The sequence below is a fragment of the Aquila chrysaetos genome, chromosome 2 (genome assembly GCF_900496995.4).
Source record: "Aquila chrysaetos chrysaetos chromosome 2, bAquChr1.4, whole genome shotgun sequence".
Taxonomy (NCBI): Eukaryota; Metazoa; Chordata; class Aves; order Accipitriformes; family Accipitridae; genus Aquila; species Aquila chrysaetos.
Window position 1 is genome coordinate 51942389 of NC_044005.1, and position 24081 is coordinate 51966469.

General features: G+C 45.4%; 1 protein-coding gene across 1 annotated transcript in view; it reads right to left on the reverse strand.

The window, feature by feature from the left end:
• Positions 1-23752, reverse strand: part of RSPO3 (R-spondin 3) — a 63159-nt gene extending 39407 nt beyond the window's left edge. The window contains exons 1-2 of the mRNA XM_030005131.2: positions 23557-23752; positions 23176-23321 (exon numbers count right to left, since the gene is read on the reverse strand). Coding sequence (XP_029860991.1) covers positions 23176-23321; positions 23557-23633 — 223 coding nt within the window. The 5' untranslated portion in view covers positions 23634-23752. The remainder of the gene's footprint in view (positions 1-23175; positions 23322-23556) is intronic.
• Between the last annotated feature and the right edge of the window lie 329 nt (positions 23753-24081).

Here is a 24081-nt window from a genome sequence, read left to right on the forward strand (position 1 = left end):
TTTCTGCTCTGTGACTGAAGAGATTAGATTATTGGAAAACATGCTATTAGCACTGGCTTGCGGCCAAAGGGTCTGCTATGCATTCTGCAAGGGGTGCTGTACTTGCTGTAAATTAAGGAAAAGAACTGGGTAAGTTACTCCAGCGAGGAATGTTCCCTTTGGGAATTGTCCACAGCAAACGAGAGCTGTGGTTGGTGAGCAAAGAGCAACAGGGAGAAGAAAAATAACAAAAAAGGTCAGAAATTTCAGGGAAATAAAAGGCCCCTTTTCTCCTCTATCCTGAGCACCAAGTTAACAAGCTTTAATGTTTGTTGATCCCTTTTATGCTACTTTCTGCATACCCAGACCCAATTGAAAAAACCCCCGAACAATTACTGTGTAAGCCCATGCTTAAATTTCTCCCCATTCGAAAAAGTACATCAGCATATGGTTACCTTCACACATGTGTTACAGACCCCTTGACTTCAATTAGACTTAAATACCTGATTAAAATTAAGGACACATTCTTGAATAGAGGCTCTTGTGCTTGGAGCAGACACATATCTTCCTGAAGTAGGCAAAAGCCTAACTCTTAACATACTACCTTTGAAAATAACGCCTTCAGCTTCTCAGCCGTTAACTAATTCAAAGTTTAAACTATTTTTCATTTTTTAACTTTTCAATATTTTTAGGTTATTTTGTAGTAGAGAAAATAAAATATCAAATATTTTCAACAAAATGACTTATGTTTTCATGGTGTTCCACAGAGCACAGCCATTATTCTTTTCTCCTTTTTTAAAAGATTAAAAAAATAAATTCTCTTCCCTCATTCTGCAGAGAAAAGCATAGCTATGTGAATTCAAAACGCTTATGAAAGGCTTTTGGTACTACTTTAATTTATTAACTTTTTAAAATTAATGTTCATGCATTTTAAATCACTGCCATTATATTTGGGAGTAAGATTCCTACCATGCCTGGAGTTAGCAATTCCATTAGTTTGGAGTTACCTGTTTCTTTGTGTCTCAGCAGTCGACCCAACACAGATGATAATTTCATTGCTTTTTTAATATGAAGATTTTCAACTCTGAGATTATTAAATAATTTTATAAGGGGCTACTGAACTATATCCTGATAGGAAGGAGAACATGTTGCTTTGATTTCATTAAGAATCAAACTGGTGTCCTACAAAAGGAGAGACTCAAAGTCCATTCATTAATCTCTAAAGTATCTTTTTCAGCTTAAATCTGCTGTTTACTGTGTAATACTTTCCATACCAACAGCATATGTAACACTCCATATGGAAAAAAGCCAGTACAACAAAGGTGTTCTCACAGAAAATTAGAAAGAGGTGTTCAAAGGGAAGCCAAGTGAAAAGGAAGCCAAATGATCCGGGAAAATGATTGCAGAGTTTTTCATGGACATATGAAAAGGTGAATAAATATAATTATTGCAAACCGTATTGTGATTTCAACCATCCTTAAAAAACCCCAAGAACACAATATAATCAAATAGCAACAGCAGCAGTAATAGTAAAACTCCAAATACACGTGCAGTTCTGTAGGACCTTTCACCTTGTGGTCCTCAAGGCACTTCATAGCAATCAAGCAAGATGCAGCTCCATGACGTAAGGAAATGCTTTAGGGGTCATATTACCTTTCTCTTAGGTGACTGCAGCAGCTTTTTAACAACACATGTTTGGAGAAGAAAGGGAATGCGCCACTTGTTTGATAGCTGCCATAACCAGTCTGAACTGAGACATTTGGGGAACCTCTAGCTCTGAAATTGTGTCTCTTACCAGCAAACTCAGGATGATTGCTATCAGCCTTATTCTGCTTTATATTGCAAGGAGGAGGCGTAGCCATCCCAATGCCCGTGCTGAAACAATAGTTCAGTACTAGGGATTCAGAAGGGTCAGCACATCATCTCACTGCTGTTTTCTTCCCCTGAAGATACCCAGGCTTTGAAGTGCCTTGACGCTACGTAATGCCTGAGAGCTGCTGGTGGCAGGTGGGGCACAGCCATGAGGGCAGGTGGCACTGGGATGTCTTCATGGTCTTCACGGTCTTCAGTTCCATCAGGAGCACGGTTGCTCGGTCACAGCGCAGGAACAGCACTGTGGTAGACCCTGCTCCAATGCTTCTGTTATGACTTCATAAGCAAAGAACAGCTCCGTGGAATTTTAACACTAGAAGAGTTACACTGGCATGGAACAGGGCAGAGATCAGGTACATTAAAGCCTCGGTCATGCCTGTTCTTAGAGATAAAAAAAACATAGTAAAAACTGCATCTAGCTTTGTGGAGTGTTTTCTCCAAAACCAGCCTTGCCTGAGGTGCACTCTACAACAGCACCTCTTTTTCTGAAAAAAAAGTCAGTCTGTAATTAAGCGTCCCCCCTAAAATAACGGATGCTGTAAAGCTATCTGCTACTGGAAGTAAAAATACAATGATCAATGGTTGGAAATGGGCATCAGTGAGTCTCAACTGCATCATCCAAGATAAATTTCAGAAAGCCTTGGTAGTTACATCATTGCAACAGTCTCGGGGAGGCAGTAGAATCTCAGTCCCATGTATCCTTCAAATAAGAGGTCAGACATCTTTCTAAAAGCATGCTGTAGTTTAACCATAAATTATTGTGCCTGAGAAAGCAACCATTGAGTGGGTCCTACAGTTTTTGCTAGGCACCTTCAGACATCCCTTGCCGCTGCACCCCTGGCTAGGGGCTGAGTGTGCTGGCGAGCCAGCCGTTTGTTAGCATTTTGCCTTAAGATAGCATCAACAATACCATCATTTTCTTACTCGCAGTGAGTTGTATTATGGTCATCAATCTGAGTCCGATGACATAAAAAAAGAGAATTAAATAATTGTGGATAAAAGCAAATAAAATTGCCATATTTTTAATATAGGGTGATGATCCAATATTTTCTTTGTGATTTGAGAACTACTTGCTTCACAGGAGTTTTCAGAAATAAAATAAACTTCAGTTTCCTTAAAACAAACTCCACATTGTTGCCTTATGAACAAAATTGGATTTTTATGTCTCATGAGGTTTCAATGTAGCATATCTGCTGGATGAGGCATCAGTGTAAGCAAACAGATGGTAGGAGACTTGTTGATTTTACCACGATATATTTGTGCAGAATAGAGAAGGGGAAAATCTCAAGAAAGTATCCTTTTGATTTCACATAATTTTCTCTTCCTGTGTCTTAGCCACTTGTCTAACGCAGTTTAACATTCATATGAAATTACTGGCAAAACAAAAGAAAGTTAACAGTACCTTTTCATTTTTTAAAACCTAAATATGTATCTAAAATTCTTCAGCAATATGGACTCTTCCTCAGTTTGTTTATTCCTTATAGCAGAGGAAATTAAGAAAGCACTAATAAATTAGTATTTTAAAGAGGATATAAAGATGGAATGTTGTTTCATGTAAAAATGGAGCGGAATAATGGAATACTTCTCCTCTTTCAAAAAGCAGAAGGAATAACAAGTTATTCACTGTTCCTGTCTTTCCTAACTACAGCATACATTCCACTTCGTTTTTTCAAGCCAGCATCTGGGAGGAGATTTTTAAGGTGCTGTCTTATATGGAACTTGGAGGCACCATTATCTTAACCAGTATATTCCCTCAGCCAGCATGGCTGTGAGCAAAAGAAGAAAAATTACCTTTATTATTATAACCTCTCTTTTTATACTCTTCTTTCATCCCCATTGCACTGTGGCTCCTGCTCTGGAAGTGTAGGGCTGGATCCCCACTCCTGCTGATCCCGGTGTATGCATTCACATCTGGGCTAAGTGGCTGTAAAGTGCTTCTATTCTCAATCAGCAGTTTCACACTCAAATTGCATGTGCCTATGCTGTAACTGACCATACGGCAATAGAATAGGAAATTTTGAGAAACAATTGTTTTCATCGTGGTTGTTGCATTGTAAGGTAAGTGGAAACGCCTCACAGCATCACAAACTTGAGGGGAAATGATGTCCCAGCAATCCCCCTGAAATGATGTATAATTAAAATGTCTGCTGCACTTGAACATTCAGGCATGGCTCCAGAGTAGGAATTAAGAGCTCTGGAGGTTCACTTCCCTTTCAACTACATTTTAGCACCTCTGAAAGATTTTTATCTAATTTTAAAAATTAAGGTGCCTGCACTTAAGGACCATCTCCCCCGGCTGTATGCACTGAAGGTTTGGACATCCACGATTGATGCAGATGTCCAGGCTCCTCAAGCCTCAACATGGGTCTTGTTGGGTTTAAGTCTTCTATGGACAGAGAGGGGGAGATCCTCTGGGCTTGGGGACACCAGACTTTGTAGTCATTGGAGGCAAACAGACGCTTCCAAGGCTCAGTCCATCTGAACTATCTTAAGCCTCTGCCTAAGGATGGGATGGGCTGGGAGTTGCCATGCTAGTCCGATGACTAGCTCACTTGTTGGTGTTTATTCTTTCAATGCTTGCAGTCAAGGGAGATCGTCAAATTATTTTTTTGGATCAAATGTCACTGCTCTGTAAAAAATCAACAGAGCCCTGCCAAATTATCCAGTGGACGATTTGTTCCTTGAGGTATGTAAGAGGTCTGACCACCTGGAATTCAGCAACATCTGCAAGTAAGTGATCTGTGTGTCTTAAAATGAGATCACTGCTCTTGGCTGGTCTTAGAAGATAACTCATCCGCCTCCTTTTCACTTTTTGAAAAATTATGACAATGCCCTCTTGCAAATCTGTCAAGAGGATTAATATGAGAAATGAACTGATCTTTGTACAGGTTTTGAAAGGTGCATTCTCGCTACTGCTTATTATTATTTTAAGGTGAATACAGTCGCTTAGGGGAGTTTTGTGCAGAACAACTCCAGTTGCTCTCAGGTATCCAAGCCCACTAGCTTAGAAACACTCTACTAATTTCTCCTCTTCCTTGAAGAGCCCATCTAGTCTGCCTCTCTGCAGCTTTTCTAGAGCATGAGCATCTCTTCTGCCTGACTTCCTGAAGCTCCCGTATATGCAAGCATGGAAGTACAGAAGAAGATAATTGCCTTGCATCCTACCCGACATTCATCATCCTTGCCGCTGTCAGAAGCTCAGGACAGCTCCTCACCCTCTCCTCCTGCTGGCTGCCGGCTCTAGAGGTGGAAAAGTGGCAGCACCTGGCAGCCTATAAACAAGTGCAGAAAGACCAAGGTCTAAAGAAGACTTCACAGCTTTCTGTCTCCTGCTTTTGGACACAAATGTCGTGTGGTGCAAGGCCAGACCCAGCCCGTAGCAGTCGTTCACTGGCAGATGGCTACTGACTTCAGCCAAACGTCAGAGCTGGCCCTCCCTCAGCAGCACTTCGAAAAATGCACGGCACCTACTGGAGTCAGGCACACCACTGCCTACACTTTGAGTCTGTCTGGTGCTCGGGAACTGGTACTAACAACATGTTACTTCATTTGTGCTGGGTACCAGTTGACCATGCAGAGGGGAAGCTGGAGCAGATACTACCTTCTTCACTCTTGACACCAGCCCAAGATCTGAACTAGTGAGGAGGCTGTTAATAACTTCTTTTGCCACCTCCCTTTCTGTTTAAGTTGCTGAGGCCTGCTTCAGGTGATCACAAGCATTGTATCTTCCCCTTTTCTTTCTCCGGGAAACCCGCAGCACCAAACTTTACCTCAACAAGTTTCATCCTTCTTCCCTGCTGTGACACTGAAGCCAGCAACTCCATGAGCCACCAGGATGAGTGATGGGAGTACCCAACAAGTCAGCATGTTCCTGCTCACCAGCTCATACCCAACTCTCCCAGTTGCCCAGCTTGCTTTTATTTGTTTCTTCAGTAAAGATCTGAACTCACATACAGAAAACGGTGACTCTAAATTTGAGAAGTCAGATGTGGCGATGAAACTGAAATGAAAGGATGAACACAGATAACTCCTTGAGACTATCCAGACATTTTCTTTAAGGTAGCGGGACAGGAAAGGAGAAGGAGGCTGCCAGCTTCAAAAATTAGATATGATGCTAAGAGGTCTGCCGTACGTGCATTATTTCTGGGTACCGAATATTACCACCCCAGGAAAGCATCACGAGTGTCCTGGATAAGCCCCAGGCTTTTTTGCTTGCAGGACCTAACCAGTGCAAGGTGGACACTGGAGCCAAGTCTTGTGATCCATTTTTTACCCCTTCTGTATTGGAACCAGCACACTCTACTTACTCCAAACTGACAATAAATAATGTAATTAAAATGCAAAAAAATCAGTATCACCAACCTTTGTTGGGATAGGAAGTTCTGCTATGGTATGCACATGCATAGGCATATACCTGCTGTTCACTGTGTTCCTAGAATATCACGTATTTTTCAGCAAAGAAATTGGCTAGCGTGTAGATGCATTTATACATCTTCATTCATCTCAGTTTGTTGTAAATATGGCCTTTTTTTATCCTCAGAATTGGGTCCACTGGAAGGTGACTTCTGTCAGCATTACTTCTTAAGTATCTCATCGTCAGCCCCAGAACATTGTTAGCGTTCATCCCTTCTCTGCTACTAATATCACACTGCACAGTGAACATTTAAGACACTGTATAGTCAGGATAATTTTAGAATACAATAAAAGTTACAAATTCCACCAGAGCAGTGCTTGTATTTTCACCTATAACACATGACGATTCTTGATACATTTTGGGGTGGGAGGGGGCCTTGGGGTTTTGGTCTGGTTTTTTTTTTATATTTTTGGGGCAGACCAGAAAAAGGCAAAGATGTCCAAACCGGGACTCTGAGTACTTTTGCAGCCTGATACAGATCGTTTAAAATGCATTGGTCAGGATAGCGCACTCTACCCATTGCTGTCTAGAAGATTTGCAAGCATGGTGCACACATTACAGAATGGTGTCTCTGCACTGATTATTTATAATGATAACACACTGACACTCGAATTACACTGTGTTCTGGCTGCTGCCTTCTATCTTGCCCTTTCTTACAAGCAGCCTAGGGGTAGAACTTTCATACGCATTTGTAAAGTGCCTATTGCTGCAAACATTAATAAGAGCTATCACTTTGGAGCAGTTACTTACACTTTGTTTAATCTCTAATGGATTCTTCTAAATATTTGCAGTAGAACAGTTGTCAGACCAAATGCTGGAAATTACTGGCAACTTCCCAGCAGCCGGAAAGGAAAGGAAAGGAAAGGGAAGAGAAGAGAAGAGAAGAGAAGAGAAGAGAAGAGAAGGGAATGTAAAGGTAAGGGAAGGGGAAGGGAAGAGGGCCGTAGAAGGGCATACTTCCTGTCCTCTCAGTGGACGCCTACCTCTCCCCTCAAGAGACTAGGCGGAATATCCCTCTCCTCTCCTCTCCTCTCCTTTCCTCTCCTTCCCTTCCCTCTCCTCTCCTTCCTCCTCTCCTCTCCTCCCGTCCTCCTATCTGCCTTCCCTCCCTATCTCATTCCTTTCCTTTCCTTCGATCCTTTCTCTCCTTTCCCCTTCCGCATTTCCTTTCCCTTTCCTTGCTCTCCTCCTCCTCTCTCCTCTCCGTTCGCCTGCATCCTCAGTCTCCCTTCTCTCTCGTCCTCTCCTCTCCTCTCCTCTCCTCTCCGCTCCTGTTCCTTCGTTCCTTCATGCTATAGACCTATTACCCCCCCTCCCTGTTGCCTTCTTCTTCTTCTGTGGGGTTTTAGTAAGTCAGGTTCTGCATTCTGTAACTTGGTGGCACTGAGCAAGGATAGTCCAGAGAATTGTGCACGCACCAGCCTCGAGTTGTGCTTCAGCCACATGAAACTGCCTCTATTCTTGCTTATCTTGAGGGAAGTGACTGTTTGCTTTGCAGACCCTGAAGTAAATAAACTGTCTGAAAGGGCAGCGGCTGCTGCAAGAGGTGGAGGAGCTCCCAAGTGTTTGGGGGTGCCAGCGTAGGGCACGGTGCTGTTTGCTGTTGGTTGCATTGCGCCCTGCACTTGGGCAGTCTCTTGGCTGTTAGATCTGGAGACTGCAGTATTCCCCTGTCGTTGTAGCTCCCCGGCACAGGCTGACTGCAGGCATACGGACTATAAAAAAAAAAAAAATCTAAGCCCGTGAGGCTGAAAGCAAGCCTTTGGTGGGCTTCATCTCCACAGCCTCTGAAGTTGCCTTGGCTCTGATGTGCAAGATGTGCGTGAAGGAGGTGTGGAGGAGGAACAAGAGGATGGGCAGCGGTGGGAGCCTGTGGCTCCTGGGAGGAAACCGCGTGCCAGCAGCAGCTGGCTGGCAGATCCCCCACCAGGCTATCCAGCTGTGCCCAACCCGTGGGGCCCCGGGCCGGCAGGAGGAGGGGACGGCGGCTGCATCGCTGCTTTACAGCTGGCAGAGGTGCCGGCCGGCCCATGGGAGGGGGACCTGGGACAGGAGGCGCTTGTCTGGCTTGCTGTCTCCCACTGTGACGCAGCAGGTCTGTACTTACACAAAAAGGCTTCAGGGATTGTTGTCTCGCTTTGGAAAAATTTCCATTGATTTGAAGCTGAGAGCTTTGCCTGAATAAGGATCTGTGAATTTATCCAGATATAGAAGTTTTCTGTAGTATTTGCTATTGTAAGGGCCTGTCATAATTTTGAGAGATGTGTGTGTGTGTGCATGTGTATGTGTGTGAATGCATGCGCGAGAGGGAGAGAAATCTCACTGCCTAAAACTGTTCTGCCAAGATAAACTTTGGAGCATTTTATAAATTAACTCTGCTCCATGTGTTTATTTTTCTTTTGGAGATTCTAAAAGGAGACTGTTCAACTCATCTTATTAGGGGCAGCATATTTTTTTAAAGAGAAAAATAAGTTCCTGCTCTGCACTGGAAAGTATTTGCTATTTTCAGCTAAAAGTATTCTTTCCTCCTGACCCGGCATATTAGATAAGATTTATATTTCTGACCTGACATTAGGTAGTTAAGATTTATTCTTCTATATTAACTTTACTGAGCTTGCAAGCTATTCATTTACAGCATAGGGAATATATTTATGGCAGAAGCAAAGAAAGTTCACTACAAAGTAGTAAAATATGTTATTAGGAGTGTCCCGTAGACTGATGAAAATTGTGAGTACCCTTGCAGCTGGCTCCCTTCTGGCTCTTTTTTCCTTCTTTGTTATTTCAACTTTAAAACTTGAATTTGAAGTCAGTTGCAATGGTGAATAACTTAAAAGAGTCCAGATGATTCTAATATAGCCACATATATATACGTACGTATATGCTGTGATTGAGAGGTGCAGGGAAGGGGATAACAAGTGACTTGAATTCTCTCCACGTTCTGCTGGCAGTGACCCAGGCATAAGTAACGCTGGACCTCGCTCTCCTGCCAGTATAAATCAGGAGGAACTCCACTGAGGTATAAAGCTGGTGTGTGAGTGAGAGCTGAATCAGATCTAGAGCTTTCCTCTATCCAAAGGTGTGGGCCTGGGCAATCCGTTAATGTCCAATTGACTTAAAGAGGGGAACCGCAGACTATGATGGAAACCTGGAAGCACTTCAAGCCTCTATAGACAGAAAGTTGGAAAGTCAAAGGCCTCCTATTGAAATCAGTGACAAAACCTCCTGTTAAGTTCAATAGGAACAGAATCAGGCCCTAGAAATGGCTGGGAGCCAAAGAACTGGATGGCTCAAGAAATAGGTAATAGGAGCTGATGACTTTCACCAATAAATCACCAATGCAAACCTGGCCGTGCTCAGTTTAGACTCAAAATTACTTTCATCTGATGTTTGTTTGAAACTGTATGCATTGTAAAACCTTCAAGAAGAACTGGCAGTCGTGATAGCTGTCTCAGCAAGAGGCCGACAGCTGGACGGGGTGTGGTATCTCCTCCGTCCCCATGTCATCGGAGGGAGTCCATCTTAAAGAGACGCAAGAAGCACTGGCCTGCCTATAGAGAGAGCAGTGCTTGGGCTCTGCTGTTAACCAGCGGTTTTCTATTTCAGAAACTGTCAGACTAACTCTGTAAATCCACTTAGACTGAATATATTGGGGGAGGGGGTTATGGCTTCACAGCAAGCCAAGAGGAGGAGTAGATATTTCCATTTGTAGACATTATTCAACTGCTGTCACAAGAGAGAATAGAGATGTGCGGAGCTTTGAGGAATTAAATGTGTCGGAGAAAGGGCTTGGCATAGGGAAAGTTAGGACCGTCAGGCGTTACGAAAGCTGGGAATTGCTTATAGAGTGCAGCAAGCAGTGCTGTGCGTTGCAGTTCGGCTGATGAACTCCGCTGCCCATCTCTTCTGCGACACCGCATCGCTCCGCAGCTGAGGAGGAGGATTTCATAAGTTGTACTAAATGGAGGCCAGTTGCCCTGCCATGTATCGTGGCACTCCCTGACAAAGTTGTGGGAAAATGCAAAGCATTACAGAGGGGACTTTCCTTCCCCCCAATATTTTTGCAAACAGTGAACTTTTTCCGCCAGTCCCTGAAGGGTCCTGCGCTGCTCCTTGGAGAGCAGTAGACAAACTGGGTGAATATTTTGGTATCTGTGCTTGGTCAAACAGCCATAGCCATGTTTGATGTCAACTGAAACATTCAGAATAGTTCACCACTTTCCAAACTCCACCCTTCATATTCTTGTATTTGATAGACCTCAGGGCTATGTACTCTATTACAGTATGCAAACTTCTCCAGTTCCTTCCTTACTTCTACCAGGCCACATCTGACAAAGGCTCCAAGGATTCACATCTTTTTGTATATGCAGAGATTCATAGTTTGTTTTTACAAGCTGTCTTTGTAAATCAAAGAAGCTGTTCACTGCTTCTTTTCTCTCACCAGCAAACCCACCGCTATCATCAAGTCATCACACCACAGCTCAAGGGTGTCCATTCTCTTTCCACCATTTCTCCTCAAAACCCTGGGCTCAGAACCGTAAGTTGCAGTAACTTGTGGCTTGGCATCAAAAGGGAGAAGTATGCCAAGGAGGAAACTTGCTTATATATACAAATAGGGGAGTGAGGGAGAGGGAACACTAAAGGAGTGTTCCTTTGGGGTCACACTAAGGAAGAACAGGAATAAGATAAGAAAAAAATATTTTAAAAATTCATTTGACAAAGGGCATATTATCATATACACTACCTAACATTGTCACATGTGAATTCTGGTGTGTCTGCTCTGGTTCACTACATTCACCTGCTAGTTCTTGTTTCCAGCAGGCTTGGGTTGGATCCAGGCATCTTATGGCTAGTTAGGAGGAGTTGGACCACGCCTGTATTAAATCAGGCAGCCTAATGGAGCTGGTCTAGGGTTCCTTTACCACTTGCTGCTTCAGAAAATGCAGCATTTTGTGTCTACCCCTGTGCTCACTGATTTAACTAGTCTGGTTTGGTGTATGTTCTCACTCTGCGAATTACTTCAGTCACTACTTTGAGAAATAGTGCCCGAGTCCAATACCTGTAGGAAGAGAGGGAAGAGGGAAGCTTGACAACTGTAACTGAGCGGATAGCGAAAGTAGGAGAAAGCTCACGAGTACACAGTGCTGGACAGGGTGAATAAGTACAGCACAGGGAAAGCAGTAAAAGCATCCCTCCCCCACTTTTAAGTGGCAAATTGCAGCTGTTCTCTGACAAAAGACGCTGGAATACCCTCACACCCTTTACCAGCACCTCGCAAAGAGAAGTGCAGATTGCATTGTTGCTCCTTTTCTTGGTAAGCAAGAACAAAAATCCCCCACCAACTGTCGTGGTTTTTTAATAGCCTGGATAAACATTTAGGCTGGATTCTGAGCACATGCAAATTTTATGCTGGCAGAGCTCTGTGAGTTATTTGCTTCCTGACACGAGTTGTAACGAGAAGCAGAATCAATCCCTTAACCTTTATGCGATGTTTCTTCTGCCTAAACCAACTCCCATTAAAAACAATGCAGAGGCTCTAATGGAAAGCCTCGTGTTAGTCCGGCATGTGCCTTATGATCATGATGTTTCTGTTCGCTGATAAAAGAGGGGAATATTAACTCTCCTTGCCGTTTCCTCAGCACACGCACAGCTGGAGGTACACGCACGCACCCGTATGCACGGACGTCCCCCCAGGAAGGTCAGCAGTAGTGCTGCTGGGTGGTCACGGGGGCAAGGAAAGACTCTTCTTCTCTAGCATCACCGATTTCCCCTGCCCAGAGCCCAGCCTAAGGAACATCATTTTCCTCCTCAGTGGCTGAGTAAAATTTCCAGCCGAGTGATACACGTCATAGTGAAAAGCCAGAAAGGTTTTGCCTGTACACAACCGAAAAGGGAAGGGTCCATATAACTTTCTGGTATAGTTTTAAGCATGCCAGGCTCAACAGAAAGAGAAGAGGGTCCCCTACCAAGCTTCCCGTGCAATTTTTTTTTTTTTAATTTAGTGTTTGCTTTAGCTTATATAAAACTAATGATTTTGTTTTCTGTGACCAAACAGACCATAAGAACAGTGGGGGAAGACATGGAGTTTTCAGACAAACCAAAAGGCTTTGTGTGGCTTGAAACAAAACTTCTTCTGTCTGGGGCTATCAGTATCCTTTTTACCTATATTCTAAGACAATTTTGAAGTGAAAATACTTTAAGAACACAACAAGACCTTTAATTCTTGCTTGTGTCTGTGTGAATTTGTGTGTATGTATGTGAATGTGTATGTACAGATATAGATATGAATGTGTAGCGGAGAAGGGAGAGATGACTAAATGTATAAGCATTTATATTGGTTTTATTTTTTATTTATATGCCCGTTATTTATATTTTTATATTTTATAAAATATTAGTATGTTTTCCACTAAAATTATGAATTTTGTCAATATTTTGTGAATGGTTTTAAACACCACCCTGCACTTTTTTGTAGGTTTACAGTTTTCTGACACCTTTGTCAAGCATTATATATGCTGATGGTCAAAAAGGTCTTTTTAGCAGATCACGGGCACAGACTGTGTAAAGGAGTTTTTCCAACTCTAGGACTACAGCTGTAGGCTTAGGGGTTCCAGGGGATGAAGTACATAAGCCAGAGGAAGCTTATGTAGGAGTCAGGGAGTATGAGATGGAAGATTCTTCTCTTGAATAAGCTCTCTTATATGCAGTACTGCAATTTCTGTGGCTCATCTCTTTTAGACAAGACGTGCCCAAGGTCTCTGCATACTTCCAGATGGAAAACACAGGCCCTTTTTGGTGCACGCAGCAGTAACCACAGTAGGTCATGGAACCAGGGTGGAAGGCTCGACCAGCGAGTTCCATAGATGAATAACCTATTTTTCAACAAATTATGCAAGGCTTCAGAAAGAATTATGGATTGACTTTCATAAAGCTTGGTGGTCTTTTAGTGGTAGATATGGTTAGAATCCTCCTTTTTTACATAATCAATGAAGCGTGGAAATACAAGACTACTCTTTTGATTAATCTATTTTATCTGGACTCAGGTGTGATTTATACTGACGAAGAAATGAACTTCTCTGCTCACTGGGTAGCTGGGAAATGATGTGATTTCAGAGAGAGGTGAATAGCAGCCTGTCCTCATCTCGAAAGGGTAGAGTTTACAGTTTCCTTTGTGGCCAGCCAGATTCTGGCAAATAAGAATAAGACCCTCCAACTCTGGTGACTCCCCACCCAGTGCTTCTAACCTCCATAAAGCTTGGAAAGACTTGCGTTCATCAGAATATCCAGCCACAATACGTAGATAAATTGTAAAAGAAAGCCTATGTGAAACCTCCTGCTTAATTTTCACGTCCATGGAGTGATTGCACCCACTTTGACCTCTAAGAGACCACACAACCATAATATATGTCACCACTTCTTATATTATTTCCTGAAATACACTGAACTCAGAGTTAGTCAGCTAACAGCTTACTTGTTCTAAGACAAGCATTTGAAAGAAGCTGGGGGTTTAAAGCGTGATTAGTATCTCGGTGAATTACTCAGATGAAAGAACATGATATCCAGTCATGGAAGAGAATAAGCATTCTCAAATCATACTGCAAGTTGTTAGCAGAAATAAATTATGCCAACAGAGAAAGGGAAATATTTTTGCCCACAATCTGTCCAGAGGAACTTTTTTTTAGGTTTACCTGTTTCTCAAAACAACTTTGGTTTTTTCTTTAGAAATTATGTATGACCTAAGCAGCCATGTGGAGGTCCTCTTGCTGACATTCACTCACAACTGAATCCTACTGATAAATTCTTACACCACTGAAGCTTCCCCTCGATGGGTAGCTTAAAGAGCACCTTCATTCCTACAGGCAGGGCCTTGGGCTTAAAAATGCTTGTCCAGGACACAGCACAAGTTATAAATTCTACACTCTTGTACAGAATTCTGCTTTTGCTTTTAATACACCCTCAAGTCTGAAACTCTTGATTGCTCAACTCTTCATAAAACATAAACACAAAAGATGGATGTGTGACTTCATTTTGGACTGCAAAACAGAAGCTGGTTTTTTTTCAAAATACCAAATGTTGTAATTTATTTACCTTTTGTGCCTTCAAGATCTTGTCTATTACATTTTATGACATCTGTGGCCATCGTGCCCAGCACAAGGAGGTCTCATCTTAGTTGATTATTTTCAGGTCTGTGTTATACTAAAACTTTCTGCAATCTTCCTCCATCCCTGTGTATTTGCTAAATACACACACTTAACATCTTCTGACTCCCATGTTAAAAAAATATCCTTTGGTCCCACTTGGTTCTATTTTGGAGGGGTAATTCTTCACTCAGCAGTGTAACATAAAGTAAAGTAAAACCAGCAACTCCTTATTCAGTGGCATAGAAAAAAGTGAAATTAATTATGAACATTCTAGGAAAAGGAAACAAAGTTATGAAACACTTGCCGACGCTGGTGTTTGTAATCTTCATGAATAAGCAATGCAATAATGCTGGGCAAGTGTGCGTGGGAGGCACACTCTGAAGAAACTGGCTGTTTTCCTCTCTGACCAGTTGAGCTGTTATGAATAAAAAATGCTGTTGCTAAAGAAACCTGTAATAAATCCTGTTGGGAGTATTACATGTGCTGATAACATACATAAACTTTGTAAACATATTAAAGTGTCAGGTTTTAGTAGCTCTGGTTCGTGTGGATGTTTGTAAATGTTAGTCGAGAAATGCAACTGAAATCTTGTTCCACCAGCTGGTTGCTCCTACATTCCTGGTTCACACGAGAGCCTTCTCTTCCTTCTCCTCGGAACAGAACCTTGCTTTGTGGGGGAGATGAGGAAAAAGGGCTGAAGCCCTAACTCTGCTGTAGCTTCCCACCAAAACACTATTACTGGAGAAGCTGCGCACCCGGTGAGTTGTTTGGAGGGAAGTGGGGTGGATGAGCTGGTGCTTGATAAAGGATTTATGCTATTCTGAACATCCCTGCTTTGTGTAGCGATGCCTTCCATTGACGCCTCCATCAAAGTACAGTTGGCAGCCCTCGGAGAGGCATCTGAGTTGTCTTTCGGTAGGTGGGAAGAGTTGGGTGCCCCCAAAAGGGATTGACAAAAACCAGCACGCTGAACAAGGCATTCTCAGCCTAGTCACAGGGAAATGCTGGGGTCAGAAGCTGTCTCAAATCCTGGCTGTCCAGGGGGTTTAGGTGCCCTGGCACTGCTCCCCAGCCCTGCAAGCCAATATATTCTTTAACAAAAGAAAGGAGACCTCACTCTTTTCTTTTGAAACACACCAAGAAGGCAGCAGCCGCCTTGCTGCCCTTAATGTATCCAAAACCTCAACAGCTAAAATATTCGGCCAGGAGTTGAAAAATCTAAGTTAAATTAGTTCTTCTGTCAAGCATGACTCTAGCCTGTGTTGATCTGCTCTAATAAACTGGCCGTTTATCCCCTGGATTTGCATGTGATCTCGGGTCATTTGCTTGCGCCCATTTCAGTTAGCACAGAAGAGGGTGTATGGGAGCAGGCGTGTGCGCAACTGTATTCCAGCGTCAGTAAGCGATCGCCTGCAGAGTGCTGCACTCCCTGTAGAAGAACTTTGTATTGTTATTTTTATTATTTGTTATGATTGATTTATTGCCTTTTTTGCCCAGGGTTTCTTTAAGAGAAAATCTCCGAGTCTCTGCAGAAGGGACCTGAGCTGAGAAGCCGCCCGTGCCAGGTGGACGCTCGATGTCAGGAAGCTGAAGTCTCATGTTAGAAATGACAAAACATCTGAGAAGTGCCCGTGCGTCAAGGGTGAGGTGGCAATTAAGCAGGGCTTTGAAGGTGAGGGACGCAGGTGTTTAAATCCTGCCCCAGACACACCTTAGGCACCTAAGTCCTGTTCTTGGATGTGAGCCTTGCTGTGTCTGCCCTTGCGCTTTACAGGAAGCCGCAGGAATCGCACATCGTTGCTATTCCAACACCCATCAATGAGCTCCTGTTTTATTTTACAGTGCCCCAAAATCTGCTTTACCCTGCAGGAAATATCAAACGTCTGAAATCCCATCGAGGACCTTTCAAGTTTAAACATGAAATGTGTCAGGACGTAAAACTGACACACAACAAGAAGCTTGAAAGGAGAAAGTTTATAGCAGCGCGCTACCAGAACTTGGTGTAGACCTGTGGTTCGGGGTTTTACTTTCATTTAAAAGCATCACTGTATGCGTTCCTTTATGTTCGTCCCCCTAATTACTCTGTTGTGTGAAGCCGAAGTATTGGCGCAAGGCTGGGGCGCTGCTCGGAGCGGGCGGGAGCTGGGTGCCGTTGCCGCAGCCAGAGGCGAGATTCCCCTTCACGGCTCTCCTGGCTCAGCTCCGGTCCCCATAGCTCAGTTCTTCCCTAGCAGCACTGGAGGGAGATAAGTTTTGTGGCTCCCTTGCTTCAGTGGGTGCTATTTTTGACTGCATGAGTAAATAACATGGACGTTTTAAAATGCATGGTCTATAGCTCATAATTTAGAAATCGGCACACACAAAAATGTTTATTAGTCAGCTATGGTATAACCGTAGTACAAGCATTCCTTCTTTTTAAGTAGCGTTGCTCATCGCACTGCTCACTGCTAACAACAAAAATAGGGTTAAAGTAATCATTAATAAAATCTGTTAGATTTCATTATGACAAAGGGTCCAATAAGTAATCGTTTTGCTATCGCCAGAAACTGAGTTATTCAATTATTTATAAAAAAGGTATAGCTGTTCTCTTTTTTTTTTTTTGAGAGCCATAACATGTTTTGCATGAATAACTATTCTCTGAATATTTTTATCCGCAGCATTGTCTGTGGTAATAGCAGACAGACAGACTTTTGTATAAAAAAGTACATGGTTTCAGCTGCCTTTTGTCATCAGATAAGATTGCTTTGTTCTGAATTACTTTGGTAAAAAATTGGCAAAGTCATTTTGAGTAGTTCAGACTCCAAAATTAGAAATGAGACAAAACTATTATTTTTTTATTAGCTTTTATATCTCCTCCACCAGGCTTTCGCAACTTTTAATTTAATTTCAGGAGCGAAAGGGACAATTTACTGCTGGGGAAAAAACTTCTTAAGGATCTCCATAGTTTTAACGGATGAGTTTTCCTAGTAGTGACTGTCTATAAATGATTGAACATGCAATGATAGACAGCTTATTAATGTTAGCGATAAACAGCAGTGGTCAAGCCAGCACACTAGCTTTATTAACCAGAAAGCAAGATGAGCACGCTAAGCAAGAGATAATGAGTAAGTCTGATTTTTAAATCCTAGCTCAGATTTTATTAGGCGTAACTTTAATTATCTTCAGTGAAAAATTTACAGTAAGAAGAAGCAGCAGACTGGAGATTTGCAAAGGCTTGATACACTAATAATAAAGCTTAAAAGAAGAACTTAATCTCAGAGTTAACTTTATTGACTTCAGTTGTCTCAATAGGTCAAAGTAGTAAAATAGCTGTTCTTTCCATATGCCTAAGAAAGAGATCGCCTCCGAGGCAGGCTATATATCAGAGTTCTGAAAGGTACAAAGCATTGTTTTTTCCTATATAGGAGTCGTATGTATTTGGATCGTGCAATTTTGCAAGTACTCTAGCATAGGAATTCTTCCAAACTCAAAATGTTTCCTGAGGTCCTGCAGAAAAAGAGCCCTCTCCAGCTCCAGTGAAGTCCATGGGACTTTCTCCACTGAAAGCAAAGGAGGCAGGTTCAAGCTCTAAAACCATCTCATTAATAAAAGCAGTGTTTTATTCTGCCTACAAAGAGAAATAGGAGTGTTTATATATTTGCTGATATACCATCCTACATCGACGTCTTTGAGAAGTTGTGGTAATGTATGCATTTACAGTTTAACATGAATTTTATATAGTATAAGAAATGTCTTCAGCAGCTGAAAGAAACAAAATTTGAAATTATCACCCTTTCAGATGTCAGGTATGAAATGGGAACTGGTCTGTAATGTCCTGTAGTCTCTTGGGATAATAACATGTACCGTTCCACATGCAGCTGGTATACTTCAAGCACAGATCTACATGCACACAGAGTTATAAAAAAACCCAACGCAAGCAGGCTACCCCTATAATACTAGTAACGCTTTCAGCAATGGGAAGTGATTTTCTAGTATTTAATTATTTCAGATATGGCTACAACAAAATACGTTTGCGGTTTATGAAAATACGATGAAACAGTTCTCCATCTGCTTTTGTTTCTAATGACTGCAATAGGAATTTCCCAGTCTATTTCGAAACAAACGGGAACTCATCCGAAAATGAGAAATATAGTTTCGTTGCAAAAAAGATGCACTTGTCACCGGCAAAGTATTTACCCTGACAATGCTAACAGGAAAACATCACAGAAAAAAAATTATCAGCAGCATACAAACACTTTGAACGAGAACTAACACTGAATAATTTAATCCCACCCAAGGACAGATTCAGCTTACTTGATGGCTGCTTGCTTGGCTAACTTCTGCTTTAAATTATTGCAAAAAAATTGGTAACACCACCTATATTATATATAGAATATGTAGCATTACCATCCCTGCCATGCCAACTCTAAACATGCATGTAGATATCAGTAAGAAATATATTGATGGTGAACTATTAAAAAAATTGCTTCCAAAATGCAGTGTTATTTTAACTAACAAGCAACTCCTCTTTTCTTGTTGACATTTTACCTCCATGTGAATGACACCTTCCACGAGGGTATAAAAAAACTGAAGACATAATTTTACCAGTGTGTGTTTTGTCATTTCTTTCCTGTTTTGTTTTATTTTATATAGCTGTGTTTTCATACGGACTGTTGCGCGTCTGCTTAATTTTGAATTCAGCAGTAGTTGCATGCAAACCAAGCGGGAGAGGCAGAGCATTTGCAGAGTGGAGCCCTCCCCTCGTGACTGTGACCAGCAGCAGACGCTGGAAGATCTGCAGTCCCACATCAACAGAGGAACCGACGGAGGAGCGACTGAAGGAACGAACGCCCGCACGCACACCGGGGTATCACAAAAGTGCCGTTACAGCGAAAGGCAGGAGGCGATTGCCCACATCAGATACTGATGGGCTACCGATGATATACATCATGGTAGCTCTACATCCAAATTGCGGTTCCACTAAGTCATACCGATAGTTTTACTCCCAGACATAGGAGTTGTGGTACAAATGCAGAATTTTCTATCACTTTGCTTACTCTAGTGACTTCCAAATTTAGTCCGTGGCTCACTGGTAGTCAACAGGGTCACGGCAAATGCTCTGCTGGTCATTCACAGACCCGCAGCAAATAATACTTCATTTCCGTCAGTTAAAAGGTCAATGGGAAAGGTGCATATCTGTCAGTACTAAGTTTTGAGGGTTGGTGGTGGCCTGCAGAGCCAAAATATTTTCGAACTATTGACTTAATCTAACTTTTTTCCTAAGCAAACTGTAATCACTGGCAGACACATAGAATTTCTTATTTATTGGTATGCTAGTCCATACTCAGCTACATATTAATCTCTCTTGTAGGACCTGAACAAGCAACTTAATTTGTTAATCTTAATTGCTCTTATCAGAATAAAATCACAAATCTCTTTGCTAATGATATGTTTGGTTTTGAACTTTTATTGATCTTGTGCTATGTCTAGTTATGGTCCCGATCCTCTGCCTGCACTCCGTTGCTGACTTCAGAGGAGTTTTGCCTCTGCACAGCCAACTACGCATTTACTACTGATCATGAGACAGAAATTTAGGATGCTCGAACTAGAAACTTCAGTAGGAGTTTGGGGAGTGAAAGGACTGCAGACCAGACTTTTCTCCTAGTAAAGATTACTTTGTTAATAGGTACAAAACAAGTAATGCTTCAGGGCCAGGTCCTTCTGACGGGGTAAATTAACAAAGAAACTTTGATTTATACCTGCTGAGAGTCTGGCCCAGCACATTCTGAATTAGTCAGATCAGGCTTTGTTATTCCTTTACCTTAAAATGTGGGAGTCGACAATGTAATACATAGAATGGGGGACTCGGGTATTAAACAAATGAAGTAACATGGGCTCGCTGACTGCTTGACGGCAAGTGGTTTGTACTGTATTTAAAAATGCATAGGTTAAATGGAAATTTGAAAACACTTCCCTAGCAATGGGCTTAGGACTTCTGCTTAAAGGAGACTATCTGGGCGAAAGAAACAGAAATCCAGAGAGTCTTCCATGTTGTAGATGAATTTGACAGGTGTCGTCTTTATCCGCACACGATCATTTTTTTCGAGTTCCAGTATTCACTAATAGCAAATCATAGATTTTTAAAGCGGAAATTATCAGTGCAAGTGGTGACTGTAACCTCTTTCATAATAACTTTCATAAACGCTCACACTCTAATTTTTCCCTCGCGCCGAATCTCCACTAGTTACACCAAAGCACGTTGTACGACACCAAAGCACGTTGTACCACCACCACCAAAACACGTTATACAACCACCACGAAAGCACATTGTACAACCACGCTGTAAAACACCAAAGCATGTTGTACAACCACCACCAAACCACGTTGTACAACCACCGCCGAAGCACGCTGTACAACACCAAAGCACGTTTCACAACCAGCCCTCGGCCAGCGGACGACGCACACCGTGTCCAGGTGAGGCGTTCCGACCGTTGTTCGCCTTCACTGCCAAAACGATGAGCCAGATTTCCCTTCTGACCCTTCCTAGCCGGGATCTTTCAGCCACTTGTTCCGCTGTGGATTTAACTTAACTCTTGCATTTTAACCAAAAAAACTTCGAGCAAGTCCTCGGCACCTCCACCGCGTTGTACCAACCAGCTCGCTGTTCGCCGCCAACGCTTCCACCTCGTTTTCCCGACAATTCCGCCGCTTGAACGACGTGCCCGAGCCAGACCTCGGTGGGACGGCGCTGGCACGAGGACCCCACGCTGGCAAACCGCGCCTGCCCCGCGCCCACCACCGACACCGGGCCGGGCCGAGCCGAGCCGGGCCGAGCCGAGCCGAGCCGAGCCGAGCCGAGCACCTGCCGTCGCGGGCTGCCCGCCGCGGCACAGGACAGCAGAGGTCGCCGCCGTCCCGGCGCTGGCCCGGCGCGGCGCACACCAGGTGCCGGAGCAAGGACGGGGTGGATGGGGGCCCGCTCCCCGACCCTTTCCCATGGGTGGGATGGATGGGTGGGTGGGTGGGTGTCCTGCCCCCCCCCTCCCACCCCGCCTCACCCCCGCCGTGCCCCCCGACCCGCGGAGGAACCGGGTGGGCAGCCGCAGCTCGTGGGCTCCGCGACTGCCAGGGGTTAAAGGAGTGGGTGGGAAGCGATGGAGGCTGCGGAGCCCTCCCTTGCCAAGGATAATAAATCGGATGCCCTGACATGTTTTACTTAGCCCTTAGTGCTCCCTTCGCTGCGCGGCCGTGGGGATGGGAGGGCTGGAGCCCCGGTCTCTCCCGTCCTCGGCTCCGCTTTAGGGGCACTTCAGGTGAATCGAACCTTGTGTGCGGGAGGCAAACCATACAAAGGAGGCTTTCAAGGGCTAGCCGTGCCAAGCAGGGGAAGGGAGCGAGCGCTGAGCAAAAAAAAAAAAAAAAAAAATTAAAATAACAGCACACCCCCCCCCTCCGTCCCCTCCTTGAGGAAGCAACTCAGTTACTTCTTGCTGATTAAATGCAGGCTGCCGCGTTTGATGACATTCCCTCGGTATCTGCGCGGCTGTCAGGGACAGAGGACAGGCAGGAGCAGCCCCTCCGCGGTAGGTGCGCAAAATATGCCTCCTTCCCCAGAAACGGCGACGGGTCCGGTGCAGGCGGGCTGCCGAAACGGGATCCGGGGGCACGTCCCGGTGCCCCCCCACCCCCGCCGCTGCCGCATCCCTCCGCCGTCGGCGGCTCTGCCCGGCGGCCCTGCCGGGGACGGGGGGGGGGGTCACGGCGGACCCGGGTCCTCGGCGCTGCCCGGCGGAGCCCCACGCAGGAGCCGGAGCCCGCCCGCCGGTCGCAGCGCCCCGCGACCTGGACAGCGCCTTCCCGGGGCGGGGGGGGGGACTGGCGGCTGCCTCGCTTTTCTTCCTGCCCCGGTGCCGGGGGGGGGGGGGGGGTCTCCTTGGCTCTGGTCTCCCATCGCCTCCTCCGGACGGCAGCGCCCAAGGAGGGGCTGCCAGCCTCGTCCCCCCCCGCCCCCATCCCCGGGTACTGGCCCTGGCCGCCCGGCCCTCCCGGCTCCCTCCTGCCGCCACCCGGGACGCAGGCGGCATCGGTCAGGGGCTGGCTAAATCGGAAGGGACGAACTCCCTTCATCCCATGGGATTTAAAAAAAAAAAAAAAAAAAAAAAAAAATCAAACCTAAAAAACCCGGGGCCAGTGCCGATGGATGACCCAGGGGCTTCCCGGACTGTGCCACCGACGTGACCGGTGGCGAGGGGAGGCTGGAAACCAGCGGGCCGGGCAGAGCCGCGACACCCCCGGCCCCCCACCCCGCATCGCCGGGCGCCAGGCTTATCCCAGAGCGATAATCTGTACTGCTGGTTCCTGGGGTGGGGGCTTCTCTCTCCGCCCTCCCCCAGGTTGCTAACCGGTGACCGGGATGGAGAAAGGCGCTTAGGGCATCGCGGCAAAAAGTTACCTGTCGTGTCATCGCGCTTTCCCTTTAGGAAGTGGAAAGAGCTAGGAAAGGACGTTCCCCTTTAGCAGACATTAAAATATAAAGGAGCAGACGCAGGTCTTCCCGGAGCCAGCTCTGCTCATCCCGGTGAGGTGAGCGAGAAGAGCAGAAACAGATGAAAAATCGCCTTCATCCCTCCAACTCAATGAAACCGCCTGCAAAGCCGCTCGGCCGCGCCGCGGGCGCGGAACTTACTTCCCAGCGCGCTCGCCCAGGCACCGGGGGGCACAAGAACCCCCCGGACAGGTGAAGAGCACCACGAGAGGAAGCAGAAGTTATCAAAGTATAAATCTCTTCGCACTTACTTCTTCCCTGTCGCCGTACCCTGGAGGCGTGCTGGCTGCCAATGTATTCCATAAAGTTCAAAGTGATAAAAAACCAAGAAATCAGTCGCAATTGCATAGTAACCCTTTGAGAGTTCGACTTCTCCTTTTCGTTCTTTTTTTCTTTCCTTCAAAAAAAAAAAATAAACCGGGGTGGTAGGCGGCAAGGGATGAACACAGCAGCAGAAATACCTGCACTGAGATCCAAGGCTGGGCTTGGCCGGCTTGATGGCTTTTGCCTTTTTTTTTTTTTTTTTTTCCTCCTTTCCTTTTTTTTTTTTTTTTTTTTTTTTTTCTCTCTCCCTTCCCCTCCGCTTTTCCTATTGCACTTTCCAACCGTCCGCCCCGCTACCTGCCGCAAACCTCAGAGGGGAGTCAGGAGCGGAGAGGAGCCGAGCAGCCGCCGCCGGGGTCCATGCCGGCCCGGTGGCCGGCAGCATGTTGCGGGGGGGGGGGGGGGGGGGGGTTGCCGGGGGTGCGGACGGCTCTGCGCGCCCGTGTGTGCGCCGGGCGGGCGAGGTGCCGACAGGACGGATGGATGGATGGCGGTGGGAGAGGAGTGTGCGGAGGGCGGGAGCACCGGGGGGGGGGCAGGAGGAGGAGGAGGACCCAGCCCCGCCGCCGCCGCCGCCGCCGCCGCTCCGGAGCAGCCGCCTTCTGCGCTGCGGGCACCGCCGGGCGCAGGTGGGCCGGGTCCGTCCCCCCCCCCCCCCCCTCCATTCCCCTCCCTCCCCACCGTCACCCCCTCCGGCTCTCCGGGAGCCCCCGAGCTCCCCGAGGGGAGAGGCCCCGGGGCGGAGCGGGGCGGGAGGAGGCGAGCCCCAGCGCCCCGGCACGGCGGGGGGAGGCTCTCCGCGCCCGGCCGAGCCCCCCTCGGGGCATCGAGCG